Source organism: Bufo bufo, chromosome 5 (genome assembly GCF_905171765.1).
Source record: "Bufo bufo chromosome 5, aBufBuf1.1, whole genome shotgun sequence".
Classification (NCBI taxonomy): domain Eukaryota; kingdom Metazoa; phylum Chordata; class Amphibia; order Anura; family Bufonidae; genus Bufo; species Bufo bufo.
The window spans coordinates 201,914,829-201,939,680 of NC_053393.1; the positions used below are offsets into that span (position 1 = coordinate 201,914,829).

Consider the following 24,852-nt stretch of genomic DNA (forward strand, 5'->3'; position numbering starts at 1 on the left):
ATAACATGTGCAGCAGCCATTTTAGGAAAAAAGAAGATTTATTACCACGAAGCGCGAGGAAATTTGACTTCAGTGCGAATATATATATATATGTATATTTTGACCTTTTTATAGTAAAGGTAACATATCCTTCCTATAGGGACAGCTAGGAATCCAAGGCATTAAAGGACACGAAGGAAAAAATGGACTAGATGGCCTTCTGGTAAGTGGTCAGAGAATGTTCAAAAATAATGAAGTCTAAGTTATTTTCAAACATTATGGATATAAGAAGTAAGATTGATATTACTTATTGCATAACTTCTCTTTTACACAGGGTCCAATTGGTTCTCCAGGCGGAGTAGGAGATCGTGGAAATTCAGGAATAAAAGGGAAAAAGGTTACATTACTTTACCAAAAACGTAACTTGCACCCTAATTTTCATAGGAAAATACATCTGAAAATGGCGCCATCGAGTTCATGTAAGACCTATGCGGACCTATGCGGATGCGGACCCATTCACTTGAATGGATCCGCAATCACGGAGATGCGGAACGGAAGCACGGATCAGAACCCCGCGGAAGCACTACGGAGTGCTTCCATGGTGTTTCTTTCCGTGCCTCCGCACCAAAAAAAAAATAGAACTTGTTGAATGGGTCTCGATCCGTCCCGGCCGCCGCAAATTGCAGTCCCTAATGCACTGAACGGATGCACAACGTTTGTGTGCAAGAGGCCTAATTCAGAGAATCCCATTACACTATTGACACGAGACATTGCTATAATTTGCATTTAAAGGTGAACTGTCCTCTTTCCTGACATGGGTGTTTTTGTAAATTCTGGAGCATCTTGGAACTCTCTGTTCCTCTGTTATTCCTGAGACTGATTATTTTATTTGACACCATTAAGCTCCTAAATAGGCTCTCTGAGATTTTCAAATTGATAGAGTATCCGAAAGTTAACTCATCAGTATCTGATTTGGTGAGGGTATGACTCCTGGCAGCTTTGGCTGTGCTTCGTATTGCAGCTCATCCCCATTCACTTGAGCTGCACCTAGGTCACATAACCGATGAAAGTGACGTCACATGGATTAAGAAAAGGCTTAAGCGTTCGCCGGTGTGGGGGTGGCGTCCCCCACAAATCTGATATTGATAACACATCCTGAGGATAGGCCATCAATATCAAAATCCCAGAGAAACCCATTAATGGCCAGGCCAATTTTTGTTTTTGAGTTTCTGCTCTTTCCTTTCTACCTTTCAAAAAGCCACAACTTTTTTAATTTTTAGCTCACATAACCATATAAGGACATATTTTCTGCGGGGCAAGTCATAATTTTAATGCCACCCTTTAATTTACCATGTCTTGTATTGGAAAACAGGGGGAAAAATTATTTGTGGGGTGAAATAAAAAAAATCAAAAAAGTTTTTTTTTTTTTTTGTTATTACGACATTCACTATACAATAAAGTGACATGACAACCTTATTCCGTGGGTCAGTAAAATTACTGTAATACCAAATTTATGTAGTTTTTATTAAGTTTTACTACTTTTTTATATCTTGTGATTTAGACAGGAAACCTTCAAATTACATATTTGTGTCCAAACGTAATGTAGTATTCTAATGTTCTGATATTATAAGTTGTAATATGTATGCCCCACCGAACACAATAAATAAAATAATATTTTTTGTTCTTCTGCAGGGTGAACCCGGAGATCCTGGAGTAAAAGGAAACCCTGGGGAAGTGGGAAACAGAGGATTTATGGTTAGAAATGTGACATTTCTCTATGCATGTGCATATATCAGGTGTCAGAGTCATGGAATACTATTATTGTATTCACAGTATATATTGTTACTATTATAGTTAGCTGCAATTTACAGTCAGGTTTACACTGGACTGTTCTAAACCAAGAGAGAGTACAGACTCGTGTTAGACATCATTCCTTGATAATTAGAAAGACTCTTGCTCCAGCCCAAAAAAACAAAACATACTGATAAACACTTACACTTGACTTCGCATAATAACTTCAGAAATTGATTTATCCTGTAAAAAAACATTTCCCGAACTCAGATTCGGTTACAAGTGGTACCTTGGAACTGAACCCGAGTTTGTAAAATGTTTTTTTACAGTAGAAATTGATTTATGAAGTTATTATGCGAAGTCTCGCGAGACTTCCCGAAGTAATAACTTTGGCTCATCGGAGCCAATACATTCTAATACTGTACGGAGCACTCAATCCGTACAGTATTGAAAATAAGTTTTATGCGAATCAAGTTCGAATGTTTCATCCGAAGTCGATTCGCTCATCCCTAACGGCCACTGCTGATGAATTGCCGGGTGGTCGTAACCATGGAAACAAACAAGCAGTGTATAGTGTGATAGAAAAATGAATCAAGCCAGCAAAGGAAGCATTATGGGCAATCACAATACATTAGTAATTGCTTTGTATTAACTTTCTCTACATGATAAATGCAATTTGTTGAAGTGACAAAACCCCTTTAATATAATTCAACATGAAAAAATTTCCATTACAAAAATGCTCGAACTGCATAATGGCACCCCTGGTGTACATTCTGTACAGTAACATGCAGGTCCTGCTACTGAGCTGAATGAATATGGTAACGGTAACATGTTCAGTTCCATCCTTCAACTGCCACCAGCCGGATCTTCTTTTAGAAGCTTTGACATTTACAGGGAGAGAGCGGCAACAGAAAGGATACACACCCAGAGCTGTGATAGAAAGATAGCTACAGCAGAAAGAACATACCCCCTGAGCTGTGTTAGAGAGAGAGCTGCAGCAGAAAGGAGACACCCTCTGAGCTTTGATAGGGAAAGAGCTACAGCAAAAAGGATATGCCTCCTGAAAAGAAGACATGCCCACTGAACTACCAGTCAAAAGAAAATCTAGCAGATGAATGGAAGCAACGCATAAGGAAATCTCGGGTTCCATACGAGGTACAGGGCTGGTCCTAACTTTGTTAGAGAATTTCATGTACAATATAAATTATGTTTTTTTTAATTTTTACATCCATCGTTGATTAACCCATTTAAGGCCCTTTTACGCGAATCAGTGATTGTCCAAATGAAAATTTGTGCAAACTCCCTTTCTTGAAAATGGCCCTGGAATAAACTGGTGCATGGAGGGGAAGGGAGGCACACAGGCTATCAAGTTTGGCGTATGAGAACACCAGTCTTGATAAATCTCTCCCACTATATGCTGTATACCAAGTTGTATTGAGAACTTTCCCCCATGCATTCAGTAATATAGGCCAAACCCTCCGTTCCATAGGGTGACATTTTTGAAAAAAATCTTCCATAAGTGTATAATGCCTTTACTCTTACTTCAAAAATGTTAACAGGGTGAAATTGGTACAAATGGTGTTGGAGCACGTGGAAGAAAAGGAATAAAGGTGAGTGTGGTCAACCTATATCTCATAAAGTTATGTAAATCATATTATCTGTTCGGTTTATAAACTGACCCTTGCAACATTTACTGTGACATGTAAAGAGTTCATACAATTGGGTAGAAGGCAAGAAATAAAAAAAAACTGTGGAGCAGAGTTACTAATCCTAAAGATGGTGTAAACTTAGACCGGCTGTCCAGACCTGCACCAGATTTATTGCAGAGGCTCAGGCTAGATGATAAATCTGGCGCAGATGCAGCGAGCTATTGAGGATCCGGTGTAGAGAATGGGAGTGGTAGTAGCCCTGATGAGTTGTTGTTGTGTCACTGTGTCCTACTTCAGGCCGTCACTCCATGGGGGTTCGTTGCAGTGAATGCCTTCCGCTCCATTTGGTTAAGTTACCATAACAGACAGAAAACCGCTGCAAGCATGGAATGCAGAGCAAAAAGGATCCGGCATGACACACAATGCAAGTCAATGGACCCGTTTTCTCGGACACAATAGAAAACAGACCTGGCACCCATTGACTTACAATGGTTTTAATGCCAGATCTGTCATTGCTATAATACAACTGGATCTGTTCATAACGGATGCAGCCGGATGTATTATCAATAACGGAAGTGTTTTTGCTGATCCCTGCCGGATCAGGCAAAATGCATATCTGAAAGTACCCTTAGTGCAAAACGTAACTTGTGGCACATCCAGTAGCAATAAATATCAAGTGCAGTCACTGGCACCAGATGAGGAGGTATGGTGGCTGGTTGGATGGCTGCTATTCTGCACTTAGCTTATACTGGTCTAATGGTTGGCTGGTGACAGTGTCTGAGCTGTTGTCCCTCACCTTACAGCAGTGTTTGCAGGTGCTGAGACACATGTCTGGAATCTTAAGGCGTCACCTGAGGCTGTCTTTAGTTTTTGTTCTTGCTGGAGAAGGGTATCTGGTTCCCGAGCTTCCCTCACAGGGGAAAAGATACGGTTCATGGGAGTGCTGGCTCTACAAGCTATTTCCCAAACCCCTACTATCAGAACAGGACCTCTCTAGCCCCCTCTCCACCTAGCACTGACTCACTAGACTAGAACTCCCCCTCCTGGCAGGAAGTCAGACCAACCCACTCCTACCAAAAAGGGAGGAACAGGGTACTTAGCCCTGTCCCTGCCAACCATTACCTGCTCTCCTGGAACACCTGGCCACACGTAACAGTACATATAAAACATAGCACTTAAAAATACAATAGTAGTACCCCTAGGTCTTGGGTACTACACAGGAATAGACATCTGTCTCTGACTATTGGTTGGTTTAGTTTGAGACTGAATTTTAAGCCAGAATTGTGGTGCAACTTGATCTGTAATTGAAAAAAAAACAGACCTCTTAACCATCCCTCCCCCACTCCCCCAACCGGGTCTCCAGCCCAAAAAATGAAAATCCCAAGGAGGAAAACATGTTTCAGTCAACAGACCTATCTAACCAATAAGTTGCCATATCTGGAGTGTCAAAAAAAAGTACTGTTTCCTTATATACAATCCTTAATTTGGCTGGGTACAAAAAAGAATACTTAATGTCCTTGCTCTGAAGGCGTTTTTTTACATCTAGAAAGGTACGTCTCTTTTCTTGAACTTCTTTTGAAAAGTCTGGAAAAAAGGAAAGTTTACACCCGTTGTAGAAAATCGGAGATACATCTCATGCACGTCTTAGGATCATGTCTCTATCACAGGCTGCAAGCATCTTAATTATTACCATTCTTGGTGGCTTCCCTGGGATCGATTTACAATCGGGAATTCGATGAGCCCTTTCAATTAGAAACAGAGGTGAAAAATATTCCTTGCCGAAGTTATCAAAAATTATAGATTGTAACGTTCCTATCAATATTTTTTTTTTTATCAGGGCTTTCTATTAGGCCCAAGATTCGTACATTGCATCTTCTTGACCTATCCTCAAGGTCCACCGTTTTTTTTGTCAGGTAGTTATAATCCTTTTTTACTGTACTGTTCTCAGCCTTTAACATTTTCACTTTTTGTTCCAATGTATTCACTGTAATTTCCAATTCCTTAGTTCTATCACGAATTTTTGTCATATCATCTTTTATAATAAGTATATCTGTCTGTACTGACCCCAGTTGTACAGCAATGTTTTCTATCGCTTTTCCATTATTTTTAACAATCAGTAAAATCTCCTCTAATGGAGAGGGGCCCTTTTCCTGCATCTCCCCATTTCCATTATCCGGGTCTCCCTCGTGTGGATCCTCCGATCTAAACTCAGCGCTGTCTTGCTTCCCCTTTTGACCAGACCTGGTCTTTAAGTTCTGTGACCTTAAGAATTGATCAATTTTAGCAGATTCTATTTGTTTCTGAGCTGGCTTGAACAGCGTCAAATCTGTTGATCATCTATTCTGTTTAGAAACCATTTTCCTCCCTTTTTTATTTAATTTTTTATTTAACTTCTTCTCCCCCTTTTTTTTTTTTTCCATTTTATTTTATTTTTTTATTTTCTTCTCTACAGTATTTTCAGTACACTGGTAGTTAACAGTAAATTAAAAGATGAAAAAAAAAACTGCTATTAACTCAGGGGGGGGAAAAAGACAAAAGGGAAAAAAAAAGGGGGGGGGAAGCAAAAGGGAGCACAAAGTCCAGCAGCCAAAGGGAAAAATATACCAGTCCAGACAAGGGAGGGGGACACAGATAGATCTCACCAAACTCAGATCTTCAAATTCTGGCTCCAATCTTCAGAGGACCTCAGACCAACGAAGACAAAAGTTCCAAACATAATGTCCAGACAGAGGGGTCCAAAAGGTCCAAACGGAATAGTCCATCCAACCAGAGGGAGACAGCCAGGCAGACCAACAACAGGGAGTAGAGACACCGACCACCGAACCGGAGGCGAGAGCAGGAGGCAAAAAGGAGGCACAACCACTGGCAGTCACAGACACGGGAAGCCCATCTCCACAGAAGATTGATCCAGAGGGGGCGCCCAATACACAGCGCTCCCACCCCTCCAAGGGGGACAGACCAACCTCAAACGGGGTCCTCACTGCAACTTCAGCATCCAGGAGGCACACATATCAGTGAGAATCGGGGGAAGCTTCAAATCCAGGGAAGGGGAGCACCCAAAACACAGCGCTCTCACCCCTTCCAGGAGCAACAGAAGCCAGCTTCACTCGGCGTCCACGGTACAACTCAGAGTCCAGGAGACATGCTCAGGTAGATAGGGGTCAATAGCTGCTTATTCAGGACCGCGAAGCGAACAAACGCTAAGGACATATGCCGACATTAGGGGAGGGGGGAGAGCGCAACGCTGCGCCGTCACGTCATCGCGTACTCACTCGCCATTCTCCTCTGTATCAATTCTTCACCGTCTTCTAGATCTCTGCTTCCTGTCATTCAGTAGGAACCTTCATTATTTACAGTCAATAGATACAAATCCGTCCTGGTCATACGATGACTTCACAGCTCTAATATACAGTCAGGTCCATAAATATTGGGACATCGAAACAATTCTAATTTTTGGCTCTATACACCACCACAATAGATTTGAAATGAAACGAACAAGATGTGCTTTAGGCCTCCTGCACACGACAGTATTTTTTCACGGTCCGCAAAACGGGGTTCCATTGGTCCGTGATCCGTGACCGTTTTTTCGTCCTTGGGTCTTCCTTAATTTTTGGAGGATCCACGGACATGAAAAAAAAGTCGTTTTGGTGTCCGCCTGGCCGTGCGGAGCCAAACGGATCCGTCCTGAATTACAATGCAAGTCAATGGGGACGTTGACACAATATGGTGCAATTTCAAACGGATCCGTCCCCCATTGACTTTCAATGTAAAGTCAGGAGTTAATATGCCATAGGATCGGAGTATTCTCCAATCCGATGGTATATTTTAACTTGAAGCGTCCCCATCACCATGGGAACGCCTCTATGTTAGAATATACCATCGGATTTGAGTTATATCGTGAAACTCAGATCCGACAGTATATTATAACACAGAGGCGTTCCCATAGTGATGGGGACGCTTCTAGTTAGAATATACTACAAACTGTGTACATGACTGCCCCCTGCTGCCTGGCAGCACCCGATCTTTTACAGGGGACTGTGATCAGCACAATTAACCCTTCAGGTGCCGCACCTGAAGGGGTTAATTGTGCATATCATAGCCCCCTGTAAGAGATCAGGGGCTGCCAGGCAGCAGGGGCAGACCCCCCTCCCTCCCCAGTTTGAGTATCATTGGTGGCCAGTGTGCGGCCTCCCCGCCCCCCTCCCCCCCTCTATTGTAATTTCATTGGTGGCCAGTGTGCGGCCTCCGTTGGCCCCCTCCCCCCCTCTATTGTATTATCATTGGTGGCCAGTGTGCGGCCCCCCCCCACCCGGCCCCCCTCTATTGTATTAATATCATTGGTGGCCAGTGTGCGGCCTCCCCTCTCCCCCCACCCCCCCCCCCATTCATTGGTGGCAGCGGAGATTCCGATCGGAGTCCCAGTTTAATCGCTCTGGGGCTCCGATCGGTAACCATGGCAACCAGGACGCTACTGCAGGCCTGGTTGCCATGGTTACTTAGCAATATTACAATATTAGAAGCATCATACTTACCTGCTGGCTGTTGCGATGTCTGTGTCAGGCCGGGAGCTCCTCCTACTGGTAAGTGACAGGTCTGTGCGGCGCATTGCTTAATGATCTGTCACTTACAAGTAGGAGGAGCTCCCGGCCGGACACAGACATCGCAACAGCCAGCAGGTAAGTATGATGCTTCTAATATTGTAATATTGCTAAGTAACCATGGCACCCAGGCCTGCAGTAGCGTCCTGGTTGCCATGGTTACCGATCGGAGCCCCAGTGCGATTACACTGGGACTCCGATCGGAATCTCCGCTGCCACCAATGATGGGGGGGGAGAGAGGGGAGGCCGCACACTGGCCACCAATGATAATACAATAGAGGGGGGGCGGTGGGGGCCGCACACTGGCCACCAATGATAATACAATAGAGGGGGGGAGGGGGGCCGACGGAGGCCGCACACTGGCCACCAATGATATTGCAATAGGGGGGGGCGGGGGGGGCCGCACACTGGCCACCAATGATATTCAAACTGGGGAGGGAGGGGGGTCTGCGTCCTGCTGCCTGGCAGCCCCTGATCTCTTATAGGGGGCTATGATATGCACAATTAACCCCTTAGGTGCAGCACCTGAGGGGTTAATTATGCGGATCACAGCCCCCTGTAAGAGATCGGGTGCTGCCAGGCAGCAGGGGGCAGTCATGTACACAGTTAGTAGTTTATTCTAACTAGAAGCGTCCCCATCACTATGGGAACGCCTCTGTGTTAGAATATACTGTCGGATTTGAGTTTTTACGAAGTGAAAACTCATCTCTGAAAAAGATTTTATGCAGACGGATCTTCGGATCCGTCTGTATGAAAGTAACCTACGGCCACGGATCACGGACGCGGATGCCAATCTTGTGTGCATCCATGTTCTTTCATGGACCCATTGACTTGAATGGGTCCGTGAACCGTTGTCCGTCAAAAAAATAGGACAGGTCATATTTTTTTGACGGACAGGAAACACGGATCACGGATGTGGCTGCAACACTGTGCATTTTCCGATTTTTCCACGGACCCATTGAAAGTCAATGGGTCCGCGAAAAAAAAAGGAAAACGGCACAACGGCCACGGGTGCACACAACGGTCGTGTGCAGGAGGCCTTAACTGCAGACTGTCAGCTTTAATTTGAGGGTATTTACATCCAAATCAGGTGAACGGTGAAGGAATTACAGCAGTTTGCATATGTGTCTCCCACTTGTTAAGGGACCAAAAGTAATAGGACAGAATAATAATCATAAATTAAACTTTCACTTTTTAATACTTGGTTGCAAATCCTTTGCAGTCAATTACAGCCTGAAGTCTGGAAGGCATAGACATCACCAGACACTGGGTTTCATCCCTCGTGATGCTCTGCCAGGCCTCTACTGCAACTGTCTTGGGGCATTTTCACTTCAGTTTTGTCTTCAGCAAGTGAAATGCATGCTCAATCGGATTCAGGTCAGGTGATTGACTTGGCCATTGCATAACATTCCACTTCTTTCCCATAAAAAGCTCTTTGGTTGCTTTTGCAGTACAGTATGCTTTGGGTCATTGTCCATCTGCACTGTGAAGCGCGTCCAATGAGTTCTGAAGCATTTGGCTGAATATGAGCAGATACTATTGCCCGAAACACTTCAGAATTCATCCTGCTGCTTTTGTCAGCAGTCACATCATCAATAAATACAAGAGAACCAGTTCCATTGGCAGCCATACATGCCCACGCCATTACACTACCACCACCATGCTTCACTGATGAGGTGGTATGCTTAGGATCATGAGCAGGTCCTTTCCTTCTCCATACTCTTCTCTTCCCATCACTCTGGTACAAGTTGATCTTGGTCTCATCTGTCCATAGGATGTTGTTCCAGAACTGTGAAGGCTTTTTTTTATGTCGTTTGGCATACTCTAATCTGGCCTTCCTGTTTTTGAGGCTCACCAATGGTTTACATCTTGTGGTGAACCCTCTGTAATCACTCTGGTGAAGTCTTCTCCTGATTGTTGACTTTGACACACATACACCTACCTCCTGGAGAGTGTTCTTGATCTGGCCAACTGTTGTGAAGGGTGTTTTCTTCACCAGGGAAATAATTCTTCTGTCATCCACCACAGTTGTTTTCCGTGGTCTTCCGGGTCTTTTGGTGTTGCTGAGCTCACCAGTGCGTTCCTTCTTTTTAATAATGTTCCAAACAGTTGTTTTGGCCACGCCTAATGTTTGTGCTATCTCTCAGATGGGTTTGTTTTATTTTTTCAGCCTAATGATGGCTTGCTTCACTGATAGTGACAGCTGTTTGGATCTCATCTTGAGAGTTGACAGCAACAGATTCCAAATGCAAATAGCACACTTGAAATGAACTCTGGACCTTTTATCTGCTCATTGTAATTGGGATAATGAGGGAATAACACACACCTGGTCATGGAACAGCTGAGAAGCCAATTGTCCCATTACTTTTGGTCCCTTAACAAGTGGGAGGCACATATGCAAACTGTTGTAATTCCTACACCTTTCACCTGATTTGGATGTAAATACCCTCAAATTAAAGCTGACAGTCTGAAGTTAAAGCACATCTTGTTCGTTTCATTTCAAATCCATTGAATGTTAGAAATGTGTTGATGTCCCTATATTTATGGACCTGACTATGTACTATATTAGTATCCAGCCCTGTACTTGTGTGATCATCACATTATCATAACAGATGTGTTTCTCCTGAAAGTAAACAATGACTGCAAGCAGAGATCTTGAAAACCGTCGAGCATTGGCATAGAAAGTATACTTGGAATATTGTATAACTTTTTATTATGTATTGATATGTAGAGAAAATCTAAATCGCACATCCTCATTCCTATGTTTCTGATATGACAACGGTTTTCAATTTTCAGCATTTCTATTTGATAAAACATGGCTATACAGCACTATTATCAATCATTTGCTATGCACTATTAGGAGGCATTAGTATACAGTTTGATCAAAGAGCATAGGCCCACTTACCGCGACAAGGTTGCCTCTTGTTTAAGTGGGAACCTACTCTAACCATGGCGCGGCGCCCTGCGGCGACCACCGCGCCTCCACACCGCTCCAGCAGGCAATGGGATCCAGCAGCCGCACAGCGGCCCCACAGTACAGTGAGGCCACCTGGGCCCCGGGTCCCATCACTCCACCGGCACGGCACAGAAGCAGCGAAGGCCGCCGTCCAGCGCCACATGTGAACTGGTGCAAAGAGCTCACCTGTTCACAACCTCTCAGGAACTCCAACTGAGATGTGGTAGGAATTTATAGACCCTTTGCAGACTTCTGCTAATTAAAAGCACCTGAGCTAAAATGGGGAGGAGTGCTGACTCAGGGGAGGGGGGAAAAAGAAGTTATAGCATAATATGTATTGATATGTAGAGAAAATCTAAATCGCACCTCCTCATTCCTATGCTTCTGATATGACAACTGTTTTCAATTTTCAGCATTTCTTATGATAAAACATGGCTATACAGCACTATTATCAATCATTTGCTGTGCACTATTAGGAGTCATTAGTATACAGTTTGATCAAAGAGCATAGGCCCACTTACCGCGACAAGGTTGCCTCTTGTTTAAGTGGGAACCTACTCTAACCATGGCGCAGCGCCGTGCGGTGGAGTGATGGGACCCGGGGCCCAGGTGGCCCCACTGTACAGTGGGGCCGCTGTGCGGCTGCTGGGTCCCATTGCCTGCTGGAGCGGTGTGGAGGCGCGGTGGTCGCCGCATGGCGCCGCGCCATGGTTAGAGTAGGTTCCCACTTAAACAAGAGGCAACCTTGTCGTGGTAAGTGGGCCTATGCTCTTTGATCAAACTGTATACTAATGCCTCCTAATAGTGCACAGCAAATGATTGATAATAGTGCTGTATAGCCATGTTTTATCATAAGAAATGCTGAAAATTGTAAACAGTTGTCATATCAGAAGCATAGGAATGAGGAGGTGCGATTTAGATTCTCTCTACATATCAATTTAACGTTTTATTACACCACAAATAGCTTTCATTTTCCTAATATCCTTTTCAATATGTGTACTGAGCGGTAGAACATTGCAGAGCGGTGTCCTTTGCTTTGCATCCAGACCCCTTTGATGTGTATGTATACAATACTATATATTACTAGTATATAACTGTATAATGGATTCTTCCTTTTTATTCTCAGGGATCTCAAGGAACCCAAGGATTTATTGGTTTTAAGGTAAGTGTTACAAATACATAATGGAAAGGGTCAAATGGAAATGCTGCTGTTAAGGCTGATTGCACCTAGCCACAGATTTAGGCTAGGTCTACACGATGACATTTGTCGCGCGACAGATAGGGCACAACTACACTGCAACATTTGTCGCGCAACATTTTGTTGCACCAATGTCGCGCGACAATTTTTATAATGGCAGTCTATGGTGTCGCACTGCAACATGCGACATGCCGCGACTACAACGCGACAGTCGCAGAAAAATCCATCTAGAATGGATTTTCTGCGACTGTTGCGTCGCAGTCGCAGCATGTCGCAGTGCGACACCATAGACTGCCATTATAAAAATTGTCGCGCGACATTGGTGCAACAAAATGTTGCGCGACAAATGTCGTCATGTAGACCTAGCCTAATGCTACATGCACACCACCGTTGTTTTGGTCCGCATCCAAGACGCAGTTTTTGCGTCTTGGATGCGTACCCATTCCCTTCAATGGGGCCGCAAAAAGATTGCGGAGAGCACTCCGTGTGCTGTCCGCATCCGTTGCTCTGTTCCGTGGTCCGCAAAAAAAATATAACCTGTCCTATTATTGTCCGTTTTGCGGACAAGAATAGGCAGTTATATTAATGGCTGCAGACTGTGGAACACACACGGACGCCATCCGCGTTTTGAGGATCCGCAATTTGCGGACCGCAAAACACACAACGGTCATGTGCATATAGCCTAAAGGGGTTGTCCTCTGATATCAGCAAGCCACGTACTGCATTGCATGGATGTACACACCCCAGCAGCGGTGATGTTCCGGGATAAGGCACGTGACTGCTGCAGCCAATCACTGTTCCCAGTGGTAGACCAGCGGTCTTCCTAACTGGTGTGATTTTTTTTTTTTTTTTTGGACAACCCCTTTAATTTCATTCAGTAACTATAAATAGATGCATAACATCTCACTGAACTTTGTATGTTTTCAATGGATATGATATAAATTGTTATTCAGGGACAGCCTGGAGAACCTGGTGTGGTAGGAGAACGTGGAAAAAATGGTGAAAAAGGACAAAGTGTAAGTATCAAATATTGAGTGTTTTATGGAGGTTTTTGACTCTCTTCAGCTCAGAGGAACTGCTGGAAAAGAACTTTTGATTTGCTGCTGTTCCTGCTGATGCATTTTTCAGGGAATCAACCATTATGTTATATATTACCGGCAACCAGGCAGAAGTCTCCGACCCCAAAATGCACTTCACAACATGGCGTCTTCCAGGGCCTGTTGTTGGTGAGATGTCACAGAATGGTCGGTAACTTATCTCTTACTTTCCACCTTATTCCCTCGATTGTAGTTTACTTTCTCCATTCACTTCAATGGGGAGAGGAAAATCAGCATCAATTCCACATGCAAATTCGCATATGGATTTCCCTGCAAACAACTGTGAATTTCAGTGCGGATTCTCCGCGCATAAATCCTGAACATGTGCATTTACCCTTAGGAATGTCATTGTTAACAGGTCGACAGTATGTTCATATATCTCAGATTTAACTACTGCAAATGCAGTAAGAGGATATGAAGCAGAAATCCGAGACTGACACTTACATTTCTGCTTCAGATATGGAACTAGGCCTCATGCACACAACTGTAGTTTCGGTCTGGATCAGATTCCAATTTTTTTGCTGATCGCACATTGACCCATTCATTTTTGTGGGTCCACAAAAAAAAAGGGACAGCACACGGATGTGTCCATTCTGTGAATTACAGAACATGCCCTATTCTTTTTTGTGGATAAGAATACCCAGCTCCAGTGATGGGAAAGAGAAAATGGTGGAATGCAAGCGGAACCATTCATTTCAATGGGTCCGCAAAAAAAACTGAAGTTACTCCATGTGCATTCCGTTTCCGCATGTCCGTATTTCCGTTCCGCAAAAAATTAGAACATGTCCTATTATTGTTCGCATTACGGACAAGGATAGTACTGTTCTATCAGGGGCCAGCTGTTCCATTTCGCAAAATATGAAATGCACACGGACGTCATCCGTATTTTTTGTGGATCCGTTTTTTGCGGATCGCAAAATACATACGGTCGTGTGCATGAGGCCTTGGCCTGATTCAATTGAGTTAATCAGTGGTGTTTCCAGGCTGAAGCTGCAAAAATGAACTTGCTCACTCTTCTTGCAGATTATTTTTTGCGTTGATTGGACAGAAATCCACACTGATTTTTATCGTTGCCTGTGAATGGCATTACAAAAAACCTGGAGATAGATTGCGAGTGGATTTCATGAGGATTTGAGCAGGAAATTTTCACTAATACCCTCACCAAATCTAGAACATGGCAACGGACCCTAATAGTATTTCAATTAAAGGGAAACCGTTTTTTTTTTTTTTTGTGGAAGGATTTTTTGTTCATAGTGGACAGGTGACTGAGAGAAGTCATCAGCACAAATAGTTAAGGAAGGGTATGCTCCCTGGTGGTCTAGGGCTGGAAGTATAAAATCTTTGATTTCCCTGATGTTCAGTAGTGTTGCCAATGGTGAGCAGCAGCCTAAATTCTGTTGATGATCATTTTCGGAGGAAAGAGGAGTGAAGGTTGACACATTTGCTACAGATCTGGGAAGCTGGAGGGAGAGGAATAGTTAAATTGTGTGGTATTCATGTATCTTGCACTCGCATCATAAATTATATTCAGTGTACGGTATATATATATATATATATATATATATATATATATATATTTGATTAAATGTCATCTACTGCTTAGGAGGTTGAAAAGGATTAGAAAAACATGACTACTTTTTACACTGTCACACCTGTCTACAACCTGGGTGTGGTATTACAGCTTAGCTGAATTCATTTCAAAGGAACTGAACTGCAAGAGCACCAGCAACCTGGTTGACAGTATGTTGAGGCAAAACCCCCTACCTCTATGATTGTCGGGGTCCCAATTGATGTGGATGTATAAGCGCTCGGCGAGCTGACACAGACACAAGCTGAATCGGGTTCTCTCTCTCCTTTATTACACACAAGCATACATCTTTATAACACTACAGATAAACATAACTATTCCAATAAATAGGGCACAATAGTAGAGTGGTCACAGAAGTAAATTACCCTTAAAATATAACCTTTATTAAATAAGATAATAAAATAGATATTCCCTCAAAAATGTGATGTCTATATATACAGATATAGAGAAAAATCCGCCTAAATAGGCGTGATTTAATGATCAATCCAAAGTACCTCTACCATTGATAAACAGTTACATAGAGGTAAATGTGGATAAATAGGAGGATGCAGGGCACTAATTATATAACATAATAAACAGATAGCGTATCATAGGGGTTAATACCCTTTAGTAACAGAACGGCTACAAATACATAACAGAATTGATATAACTGTTAGCAGCCATGTGCTAGTTACTCACGGTACCCAGGTATGATATAGTGGTGATCGCAGATGAAAGGATGTTAGTAGTCAACGATTGGAAATTCCTTTTCCCCTTGATGCCGGCGACAACTAAATAGATGCGAATGTGGTATAGTCAAAGCCAGCTGAGAGGAGGTCAGGGAAGGTGTAACCCTAAATATCCCTAAGGGTCTCACTATCTAACTGTGGAGCACTCGCCCCGAAAAGGGCGACAACACTCAATCGGCGATGCAATACTTCCGGTATTTGAAACGCAGGATGCGTTCCACCGCTGACGTATTTCCGGTGTATGGAACGCAAGCAGCTCTCCAAGTGCACAGGACATCGGCACAGAGGGATTGATACCCAGGATCAATGCGCAACATTGCATAGAGCATAAACAACATCATGAGAGGCATGTGGAATGGGATCAATATCCATATAACGTATATTAGTTAGATTATTAAAAATATGAATGGACAAACTGAGATAGGAGCCAGTAGGGCATAAAACAGAGGGTATGTATGTAGAAATAGGATAATATAAACGGGGGTCAAGGATATAATAACCATAAACCCACGAATCCTCGTAGATAACACAAAACGCACAGGACCTATTCTGGTCTGATGAATAAGGCAGATAAATATGCGTAGATAAATATAAGAAGCAGGATAAATTAAACACTTAAGTAGTTACGCAAGGGTGTGTTCTCAGAGAAAGCAGGCAAAAGATATCTGTACATTTATGCCAGAGGGAGACACCGTCTTTACGTAGAATTTGTTTGTCCAAGTCACCGCCACGAGCGGATTTACGAACAACCTCAATGACTTGAAAAACAATAGCTCTAGGGTCTCCCTGATGGAATTCAGTTGCATGTCGAGCAATGGGTTTATCCCGTTTATGATTGATATCACTCAAATGGTCGCCCACCCTTCGTCATAGTTCCCTTTTGGTCTTCCCAACATAGTTGAGGGGACAGGTGCATGTGCAGAGATTGACCACACACTGTGTCTTACAATTTGCAAAGTCCCTAATTTGGTAGATTTTATTAGTAGAGACACTGCAAAAAGTAGATGATTTGTGGATAAAAGGACAGCAATGCATCCATTACCACATTTAAAGGTACCAAGGGGTTTGCGGTCCAGCCGGGTACCGCTTGGGCATGGTCTCACATAGTGGCTGTGCATAAGACAGTCACCAATAGATCTCCCTCTCCTGTATGTAATCAGGGGTCTTGGAGAAATAAGATCGCCAATATCCGGGTCCGATCGTAAAAAACGTTTATCAATGTTTGAGGTACTTTGGATTGATCATTAAATCACGCCTATTTAGGTGGATTTTTCTCTATAGCTGTATATATATACATCACATTTTTGAGGGAATATCTATTTTATAATCGTATTTAATAAAGGTTATATTTTAAGGGTAATTTACTTCTGTGACCACTCTACAGATAAACATAGACAAATCAGGCACCCCACCAAGGGGTGGAAATCGAAGCTAGTGATTTGATTATTTATTCATATAAGGAAAACTTCTGCACTATACTAACAGAATGTTTAATGATTAAAAACTTCTACAGCCTCTTACCTTCTTCAGCAGCGCATCCCGTAACACAGAGAAACCATAACTCTCTTGTACATCAAACTCTGATAAGGGAGCGGCTACCTTGGCCTTGTAGATAGAACTCCCCACATCCTTCCAGCTGGCTCATTAATTTTCCACATATGCACAAGAAGGAGGAAATACTTATATAAAATGGATTCTCATCCCTCACAAGTATGTGGAAGAAAGCAGCCATGTTTTTATTGTCCTCTACAAGTCCTTTAATACACACATACCTTTAAGGTCTAGTAAACCAGTAATAAAAAGAAAGTTATCATTTTACATAAAAATACCTGACTTTGAAATGTTACTTTTTATCATAGTCCTTTCCAGATAAAGGTGCGGTGGGAGATCCAGGAATACCAGGTGGCCCTGGTCGCAGGGTAAGTTTTTGTATTAACTTCTATGATTATTAGCAGCTCGTCTGTAGTGCTAGTTCTGTTCTACTTAGTATGTATATATCTCAAATGATCTACTCTTGCCAACATACTTGTTTTTTAGACTTTACTACAAGTGAAACTGAAAAAAGCTGAACATTTCAGATTTTTTGGGGTGGGACATCAGCATCAGACTGAAGTTCCTTGCACCCAGCAGAGGATATGATTCTGTGTACACAGGCCATGTGCATGTTTACAATCATTTTTATCATTGCACATGCAGGACATATCATCAGTAAGATATAATAGGTTATCTTCTTCAGACACAGACTACAAAGGGCCTATGTAGAAGAAAAGTAAGTGTGTATATATCAAAACCGATGACAATAGTTAACAGTACCTTACATGCAATGAAATAGACATTAGAAGCCTTGGGGTTTTCTTAATTAGATGGTGCTGGGTCTATTTTCATTCTGGGCCCCTAAGCAGCTGCACAGACTGCACATGTGGTACATCCAGTCAACTCAAGTAGACCTTTGGGTCCCTGTATTATTAGGGTCCATTATTTTGTCCAAGTTGGCAATGATTGGGAATAACTGCCCCTCTTCCTGATCACTTCTTGCTCTATTGTCTTAAGTAAAAGGGCATTACACCTTCATTCTGCCAGGACAAAGTTTCCTTTTCCTATCCTAGCCAAGTTTCTAAATACCTTGGCTAAGCCAGAGTGTCTTATTGGTGTCCATCTTGACACTCATCACATGGAACACATGATTTTTCCACCCAGCTTTTCTCCTACTTTTTCTTGTATATCTTCATTTATTAGGCCGGCCATACACATTGAATATCTGTTGGCCAAACAATCTTTCAGCTGACAACTATCTCTCTTGACACTCCCATATACATGCCTGCTTGGCTCACCCAAGTGTGCATATGTGCTTAATTGGGAGAGGAGAGAAAGCCACTGACACAGACACCTCTGGCTTATCTCACTGAGGACAAAAGCATCAGGGAACAGATGAAATCTAACTGTTCAATCTTTATCTCTTCCAACATCTGGTGTCAGAAGAGAGTCAGGAGGCTGCCATTCACATTACATGGTCAGCCAGTTCAGCCAACAGATGTGTTTTCCAAGCTACATTTGCAAATTAGGAACTTAACTTCACATATGGAACAAGTATAGTTCTCCCGAGACTTTATAAAAAAAAGGATATGGAGAAGTACCTCCAATACTAAAGTACTGTCATGGCTGGGTTCTATTCACGCAAGGTTTTAATATACTCACAAAGGTAGACAGTAAACAAGCATTAAAATACGGAGCATATCCCATCCCAATTAGTTTCTCAGAAACCCCAGAAGAAATGGACCTTCGAAACTCGAGTTGGGTAGGGCTAGTTTCTGAGGCATCCCTGGATCTGTTCCATTTTTATGCTTGTTTTATATCTACCTTTGTGAGTACAATAAAACATTGTGGGATTAAAACTCAGCCATCATAGTACTACATGACCCATATGTGGAGTTGCCATGTTTAACAGAAAGATTAGAAAAACTTCATGTATTGGCTGAATCTATTGTAAGTACTGTGTTATTCCACTATTTTTAATCCATTACTTTCATATACTGCACAAGTTTGTCATCATATTGATACGGTGAATTTGAATAGTGGAAGGAAGACCTGGTTCTATCTGAACTTTGCTGTGCCATATTTTGTTTATAGGGGACATTCACAGAGACATTTTAGTTTTAGTTTAGGAAGTTAAAATGGCCCCGGAAAAAAAATCAAATAGTGGCCCCATATTCCAGGTAGATCTAAATGGCCTGGAATCTGTAACTGTAGGGAACAGTGAAGTCTTGAACCCCACACGCACCACTGTCACTACCTTCTTGGACAATCTGTCCTAAACGATCGCCCATAACTGGACGGCAGTCCCTTCCTGACTAGATACAGGGGACTAGGCGGAAGAAAAATAAGGAGAGAAAAAATAAACATAGTGACTACATAGAAACAGTAACTAATGGACCAAGTCAAAACCAGGGAGAAAAATCTGAGCCTAATCAGAAGATAAGAGCAAATACGATACCAAAACCAGGTCATCACCTAGAAGTCAAATCAGGGTCTAAATTTTAAGGCAAAGGCAAACTCTAAGGTCCAGGCAAGGAATCAGCAGAAGCAACAAGAGCAAAATTGCAAGTCAACGCAGTTCTCGCTGATTAGATTGCCATCCTGAACCTGGGGGCATGGCCTGGTCATCATGGAGATAGGACGCCGCCGGCACTGCCTGCTAGCGATCGCTTCCTCCGGTATACTATGTTTGACAGAATCCTAAAGTACTGAATAGTTTTTGGGTTCAACCAGCCTCATGGCGTCATAACCTGTCTGGCACAAAGGGATATTTCCCTGAACAGTCAATGGGCTATCCGCTTCTTGGTCAGCCTTACAAACATTTACATAAATATGTGAGACTAATATTAGCTGCTCTGCTTACAAGCTGCACTCAAAAATGAGAACTTTAATTTTACTGGTTAATCATTGTCTAGAATAAGGGAGGACTACTGAACAGATATGTGCATTTTATAATAATGTATTCAAAGACCACGGCACTCAATAGTTATGTTGCATAAACTTCTTATATTTTATTTTGTTTGATCCATGCTGAAAAAATATTTTTAGCCACTGGCCAACGTTTCGGTCTAACTTAGACCTTGTTCACGGCCTGGTGTGTACATAAAAGTCTCAAATAGGTATTGGCAAGATGCAGTTCATGTATATCTGTGGGGGAGACTAGTTTATTCGTATTCGAAGAGGTAGATGAGCATTGTGACATGTTATAAATCCAATGTGTGTAGAAAATGTTGATTACGAGTGAATGAATGTATGTGATATGGATCTGAATATGGATTGTCTGGACCAGAAATATAGGGTGTATGAGCAGTACTAGATTTAGGGGTAAATAAGTAAACATTACTTCACCACTTATAGAAAAGTTAAATCATTAGAATTAGTAGGTTAGTCTATCAAATAGTATATAAGAGTTAGACATAATTAATTTCTAGTCACTAATCTACGAGGGTGGCGGAATACTACTGTCTGACAGGGGTCATTTCGTCTGTGGAAAATAAGGATAAAAACTGTTAGTATCAGAAAATTATGGGTATATCATATAGACAGTACAGGCTTATATAGTGCCGGCTTCATATAATGCTGATGATAACGAAAATTGGTACCATATAAAAAATACAGATGTTAACTAGTACAAAATGATCATGTGATACAAAAATCTAAGTCTCTATTTAACCCTTTTGGTGCCAAGAGTGTTGAGTTCAAAAATCCAATATGCTTCGCGTTGTTTGAGATGTGCGGTCCTATTGCCTCCCCGTCTTGTTAGTGGTACTTGTTCCAGAATTTTAAATTTAAGTTGATTCACCTGATGTTAAGCAGAGATGAAGTGGTGTGGAACTGGTAGTTCAGTTTTTTGGCACCGAATATCTGATTTATGTTTAGAGATGCGGTCTCTTACACATTGGGTGGTTTCACCCACATATGCGAGGCCGCATAATGTACCTAAGTATTGTTTATTTTACCTTCAGGGACAAAAAGGAATTCAAGGCCAAACTGAACAATCTGTAAGTACTACTTAAATTATTGTCTTTGGTTAATGCCCTGTAAACATCATATATAGTTATATATATACACTCATTGACAAAAAATGCACCAAGCTGGAGTTGTTGGAATTGAATTAACTTTATACGTGTGAATGTGATGATGATCTATGTAAGTGATTACAATATTAGAGAGAAAGGATAAGTTTATTGGGAAAACTGCACAACTGAAGGAGGCTCTAGTACCCTGTTGGGCCTCCTCTAGCCTGGATACAAGATAAGTTACAGTTGCGCTTGGAGACATACAGGTTCCATATGGTATCCTTCAGAACATTTGCCCATAGATGATGCAACTGGGCCTGTACATCCTTCACACTCGTAAGTTGCTAAAGCTGGCATCTCAGCTGGTCGAATAAATGCTTGTTTGGCAGTAAATCTGGTGACCAGGGAGGCCAATGAAGTGTTACAATCTGGCAGAGATATTCCCTTGCTGTCTGGAGGCTAACATTATTCTGCTGAAAAGTGCCAGTTGGAAGCCCTCCCATGACAGATGACACATGTGGCTGTGGATTGTCCTGCTCATACTGTAGCTGAGCTGTTAGTTTCCCCCATATTACTACTAGAGGTGACAGTCTATCGTATTCTATGGCTTCCAAGATAAACACATCATCAGTTGGGGCAGTGTGTTGCTCTACAGCACAGGCAGGATTGAAGTGCTCCTCACTAGGCCTCTGTACTCAAAACCAACCATCATGGAATCCCAAACAGAACTGGGATGCTTTGCTAAAGAAGATAAGATTCCAGTCTGTAGCAGTCCAGGTTTCTCGTTCACAGCACCCATGCAAACTAAGGGAACAGTGGCTGGCTATCAATGGCAGGACATGTAATGGGCACTGTGAAACCAAATCGCCTTCTGTTAAGCACCAGTGAATGGTTTATGCAGAGACAGGTGTGTGTAATGAAGGTACCCCCTGTGTCTGGATGGTGGAGAACAAAACTGTGAGAGCTGCCCATGCTTGATGGTTAATCAAACAATCCACTCTACTGGTGTTCTGTCGGAGTCATCCAGAGCCTGTATACTGTGTGTGTGCATACTCTCATGTAACCACTGCTCCCAAGCCTCCTAACAGTTAGATCAGAACATGTTTCTCTTCTCTTAGTCCAATGTTGCACCCCCTGTCAAAGTCTGACAACTAGGCAAAATGTCACTGAGTGAATCATAGAGGCATGTCTAGCAGTCAATGATCTTTAACCAAGAGGTACACTACCCAAAAGTAGCCTAAGGGTAGCAGGAGAAGCCCCGCCGAAATGTAATCATTTACATATCTGCCTGAGACATAACTGCATGCTGAGTTCTGCTGCAATCTGACATTTCTATCTGGGTGCATTATTTCATTTCTCAATTTCTCAAATATATAAATATATATATTTCTCAAATATATATATATATATATATATATATATATATATATATAGTTTAAGAAAGGATCCAGTATAGAGCCGAAACGTCACACTTCCAGCATATGGGTGAATAAACACTTTTGATTATTTTTCTATTTGAGAGTTCTTCCTGCCTTTAGATAGATTTAAAGAAATCACAGCACTCAGCACTTATTCACCTGTGTTCATAGCAACGTTTCAGCTCCCGCACTAAGCTTTTTTCTTTGAAATGATATATGTGTGCATATATCTATATATATATAAAATAAGGCCACCATTATATTCCCCTGTAGAAACAACAATATTCTTGGAGAAGAATACCTCTATTATGGCTCATGCACACAAACGTATTTTCTTTCCATGTCCGTTCCATTTTTTTTGCGGACCGTATGCAGAACCATTCATTTCAATGGGTCTGCAAAAAAACTGAAGTTACTCCAAGTGCATTCCATTTTCGTATGTCCGTATTTCCGTTCTGCTAAAAATAGAACATGTCCTATTATTGTCCGCATTACGGACAAGGATAGGACTGTTCTATTGTGGATCAGCTGTTCCGGAATGCACACGGATGTCATCTGTATTTTTTGAGGATCCGTGTTTTGTGGACCTCAAAATATATACGGTCATGTGCATGAGCCCTAATACCATAAAACAGAATGTGATGAAGCACGGCAAAAACTATAGAAGATTTATGAAAGTTTCTAAAAGAAAAACCTTGTTGCCTATAGCAATCAATCACAGCACAGCTTTAATTTCTTTTAGTGTTCCTGAAAAATTAAAGCTGTGCTGTGATTGGTTGATATGAGCAACAAAGACAATTTTTGTGCCATAATTTATGATTTTTTGAAGGTATGCAGCTTAGCATGAGGGGCTGGATAACTTTTAGGTGCACTTTTTACTAAGACTGATTTTGGAAACATCCGTTTTAGTAAATCTCCCACCTGTCTGTCATCTGGCACACAAAGATGAGTATAGGGTCATAGTAGAGCTGAGTGCCGTTAATACAGGTTTGTACAACACAGATTTATTATACACGTTATTTATATAGCCAACATCTATGAAGTCACAGTTTTCCTAGTGAATTAACACCCTTTCTTATGTTTGCTGTACAGCCATGTGAACTTATTGACTTTATCCGTAATACATGTCGTAAGTATGATCCTAAGTCTTTCAATAGTATTGCTTTTTACTGAGATAGAAACTGTCTATTTAAGGGGTGTGCGTGTGCATGTGTGTTGTCTTTCCTGTCTAACTCTAGCTCCTGCTCGCTCCTCCCCATCCCCTCTCCTTCGACTTCTATTGACATTTGTAATCTGATACTTCTGCATTGGTCTGTCGCGAAACAGGTTCATAAGAAATTTTAAAGAGAAAGTTAATTTCGGAAGGGGCGGGGGGATTAAACATTGATAACAGGAAAACAAGACATTTTTCTGTGATATATTACAAAGTTTCTTAAAGTCACTTGTATTATTGATTTATGCAAAGTTATGTGAAAAGATTGACCATTTGGTATCTGTGTTACTCTGGTTTATGATTAGTCCAATAGAAATATCATGCTAAAATAAGGGGTCACACAACAATCGCCAAAATTCCAACGCTGTTAATTATTAGGAGTCATCTGTGACATTTTTCCTCTTTTGAAACATTGAGGTTACTTAACAGTTCTGATAACTCACAATTTTTCCACAACCAAATTTCACTGTGGAGCCCTAGCCTTAGACTATTGTATGTACACTGTATAAATATTAACTGTACCATTACAGAATAAATGCCAAATAGATTGTATTGAAACACCTTCTCTGTAATACTGACACAGTTGTACATCTTGTTTTACAGCATGTTGCCAAGGTAAGATGCATCCATCATGCATGAGTGTTATGTGTTTAGCTACATCTATTTTTCTAGATTCACTGAATTAAAAAAACAGCAAAGGATGGGTATAATAATGAATGCTAATAAATAATACATCCTTTATCTAAGAGGTTGGGGTTAAAGTTTCTCTGTAGATGTCACCAGTTTATTTATAGTATATATACATAGGCTTGGGATCACCATATTTTGGTCTGGTATTTTATTACAAGGTCGCTGCATACAAAAAGGAAACAAACAGTGCTGATCATGGCCACCACTGAATCTCCCCATCACGCAGATCAAGACATCCGGCGATGAGGGGAGCAGCCAATAGCAGGCCGCGACGGTGACCAGCCTACCTAGCATCACCCGCGATGCTAAGGAGAGTGGTCAACGTTGTGGCCTACTATTGGCTGTTCCCCCTATCGCCACATGATTTGATCCCGACAACGGGATCCGGAGGGACG

The 24,852-nt window shown here is 41.9% G+C and overlaps 1 protein-coding gene across 2 annotated transcripts in view; it reads left to right on the top strand.

Annotated features, from left to right (window-relative positions):
* Window positions 1-24,852, top strand: part of LOC121001130 (collagen alpha-6(VI) chain-like) — a 353,819-nt gene that overhangs the window by 278,857 nt on the left and 50,110 nt on the right. For both annotated transcript variants that reach the window (XM_040432059.1, XM_040432060.1), the window contains exons 23-32: window positions 140-202; window positions 314-376; window positions 1,672-1,734; window positions 3,330-3,380; window positions 12,100-12,135; window positions 13,125-13,187; window positions 17,444-17,503; window positions 21,083-21,118; window positions 23,647-23,683; window positions 24,371-24,382. In XM_040432059.1, the coding sequence (XP_040287993.1) occupies window positions 140-202; window positions 314-376; window positions 1,672-1,734; window positions 3,330-3,380; window positions 12,100-12,135; window positions 13,125-13,187; window positions 17,444-17,503; window positions 21,083-21,118; window positions 23,647-23,683; window positions 24,371-24,382 (484 nt within the window). The remainder of the gene's footprint in view (window positions 1-139; window positions 203-313; window positions 377-1,671; window positions 1,735-3,329; window positions 3,381-12,099; window positions 12,136-13,124; window positions 13,188-17,443; window positions 17,504-21,082; window positions 21,119-23,646; window positions 23,684-24,370; window positions 24,383-24,852) is intronic.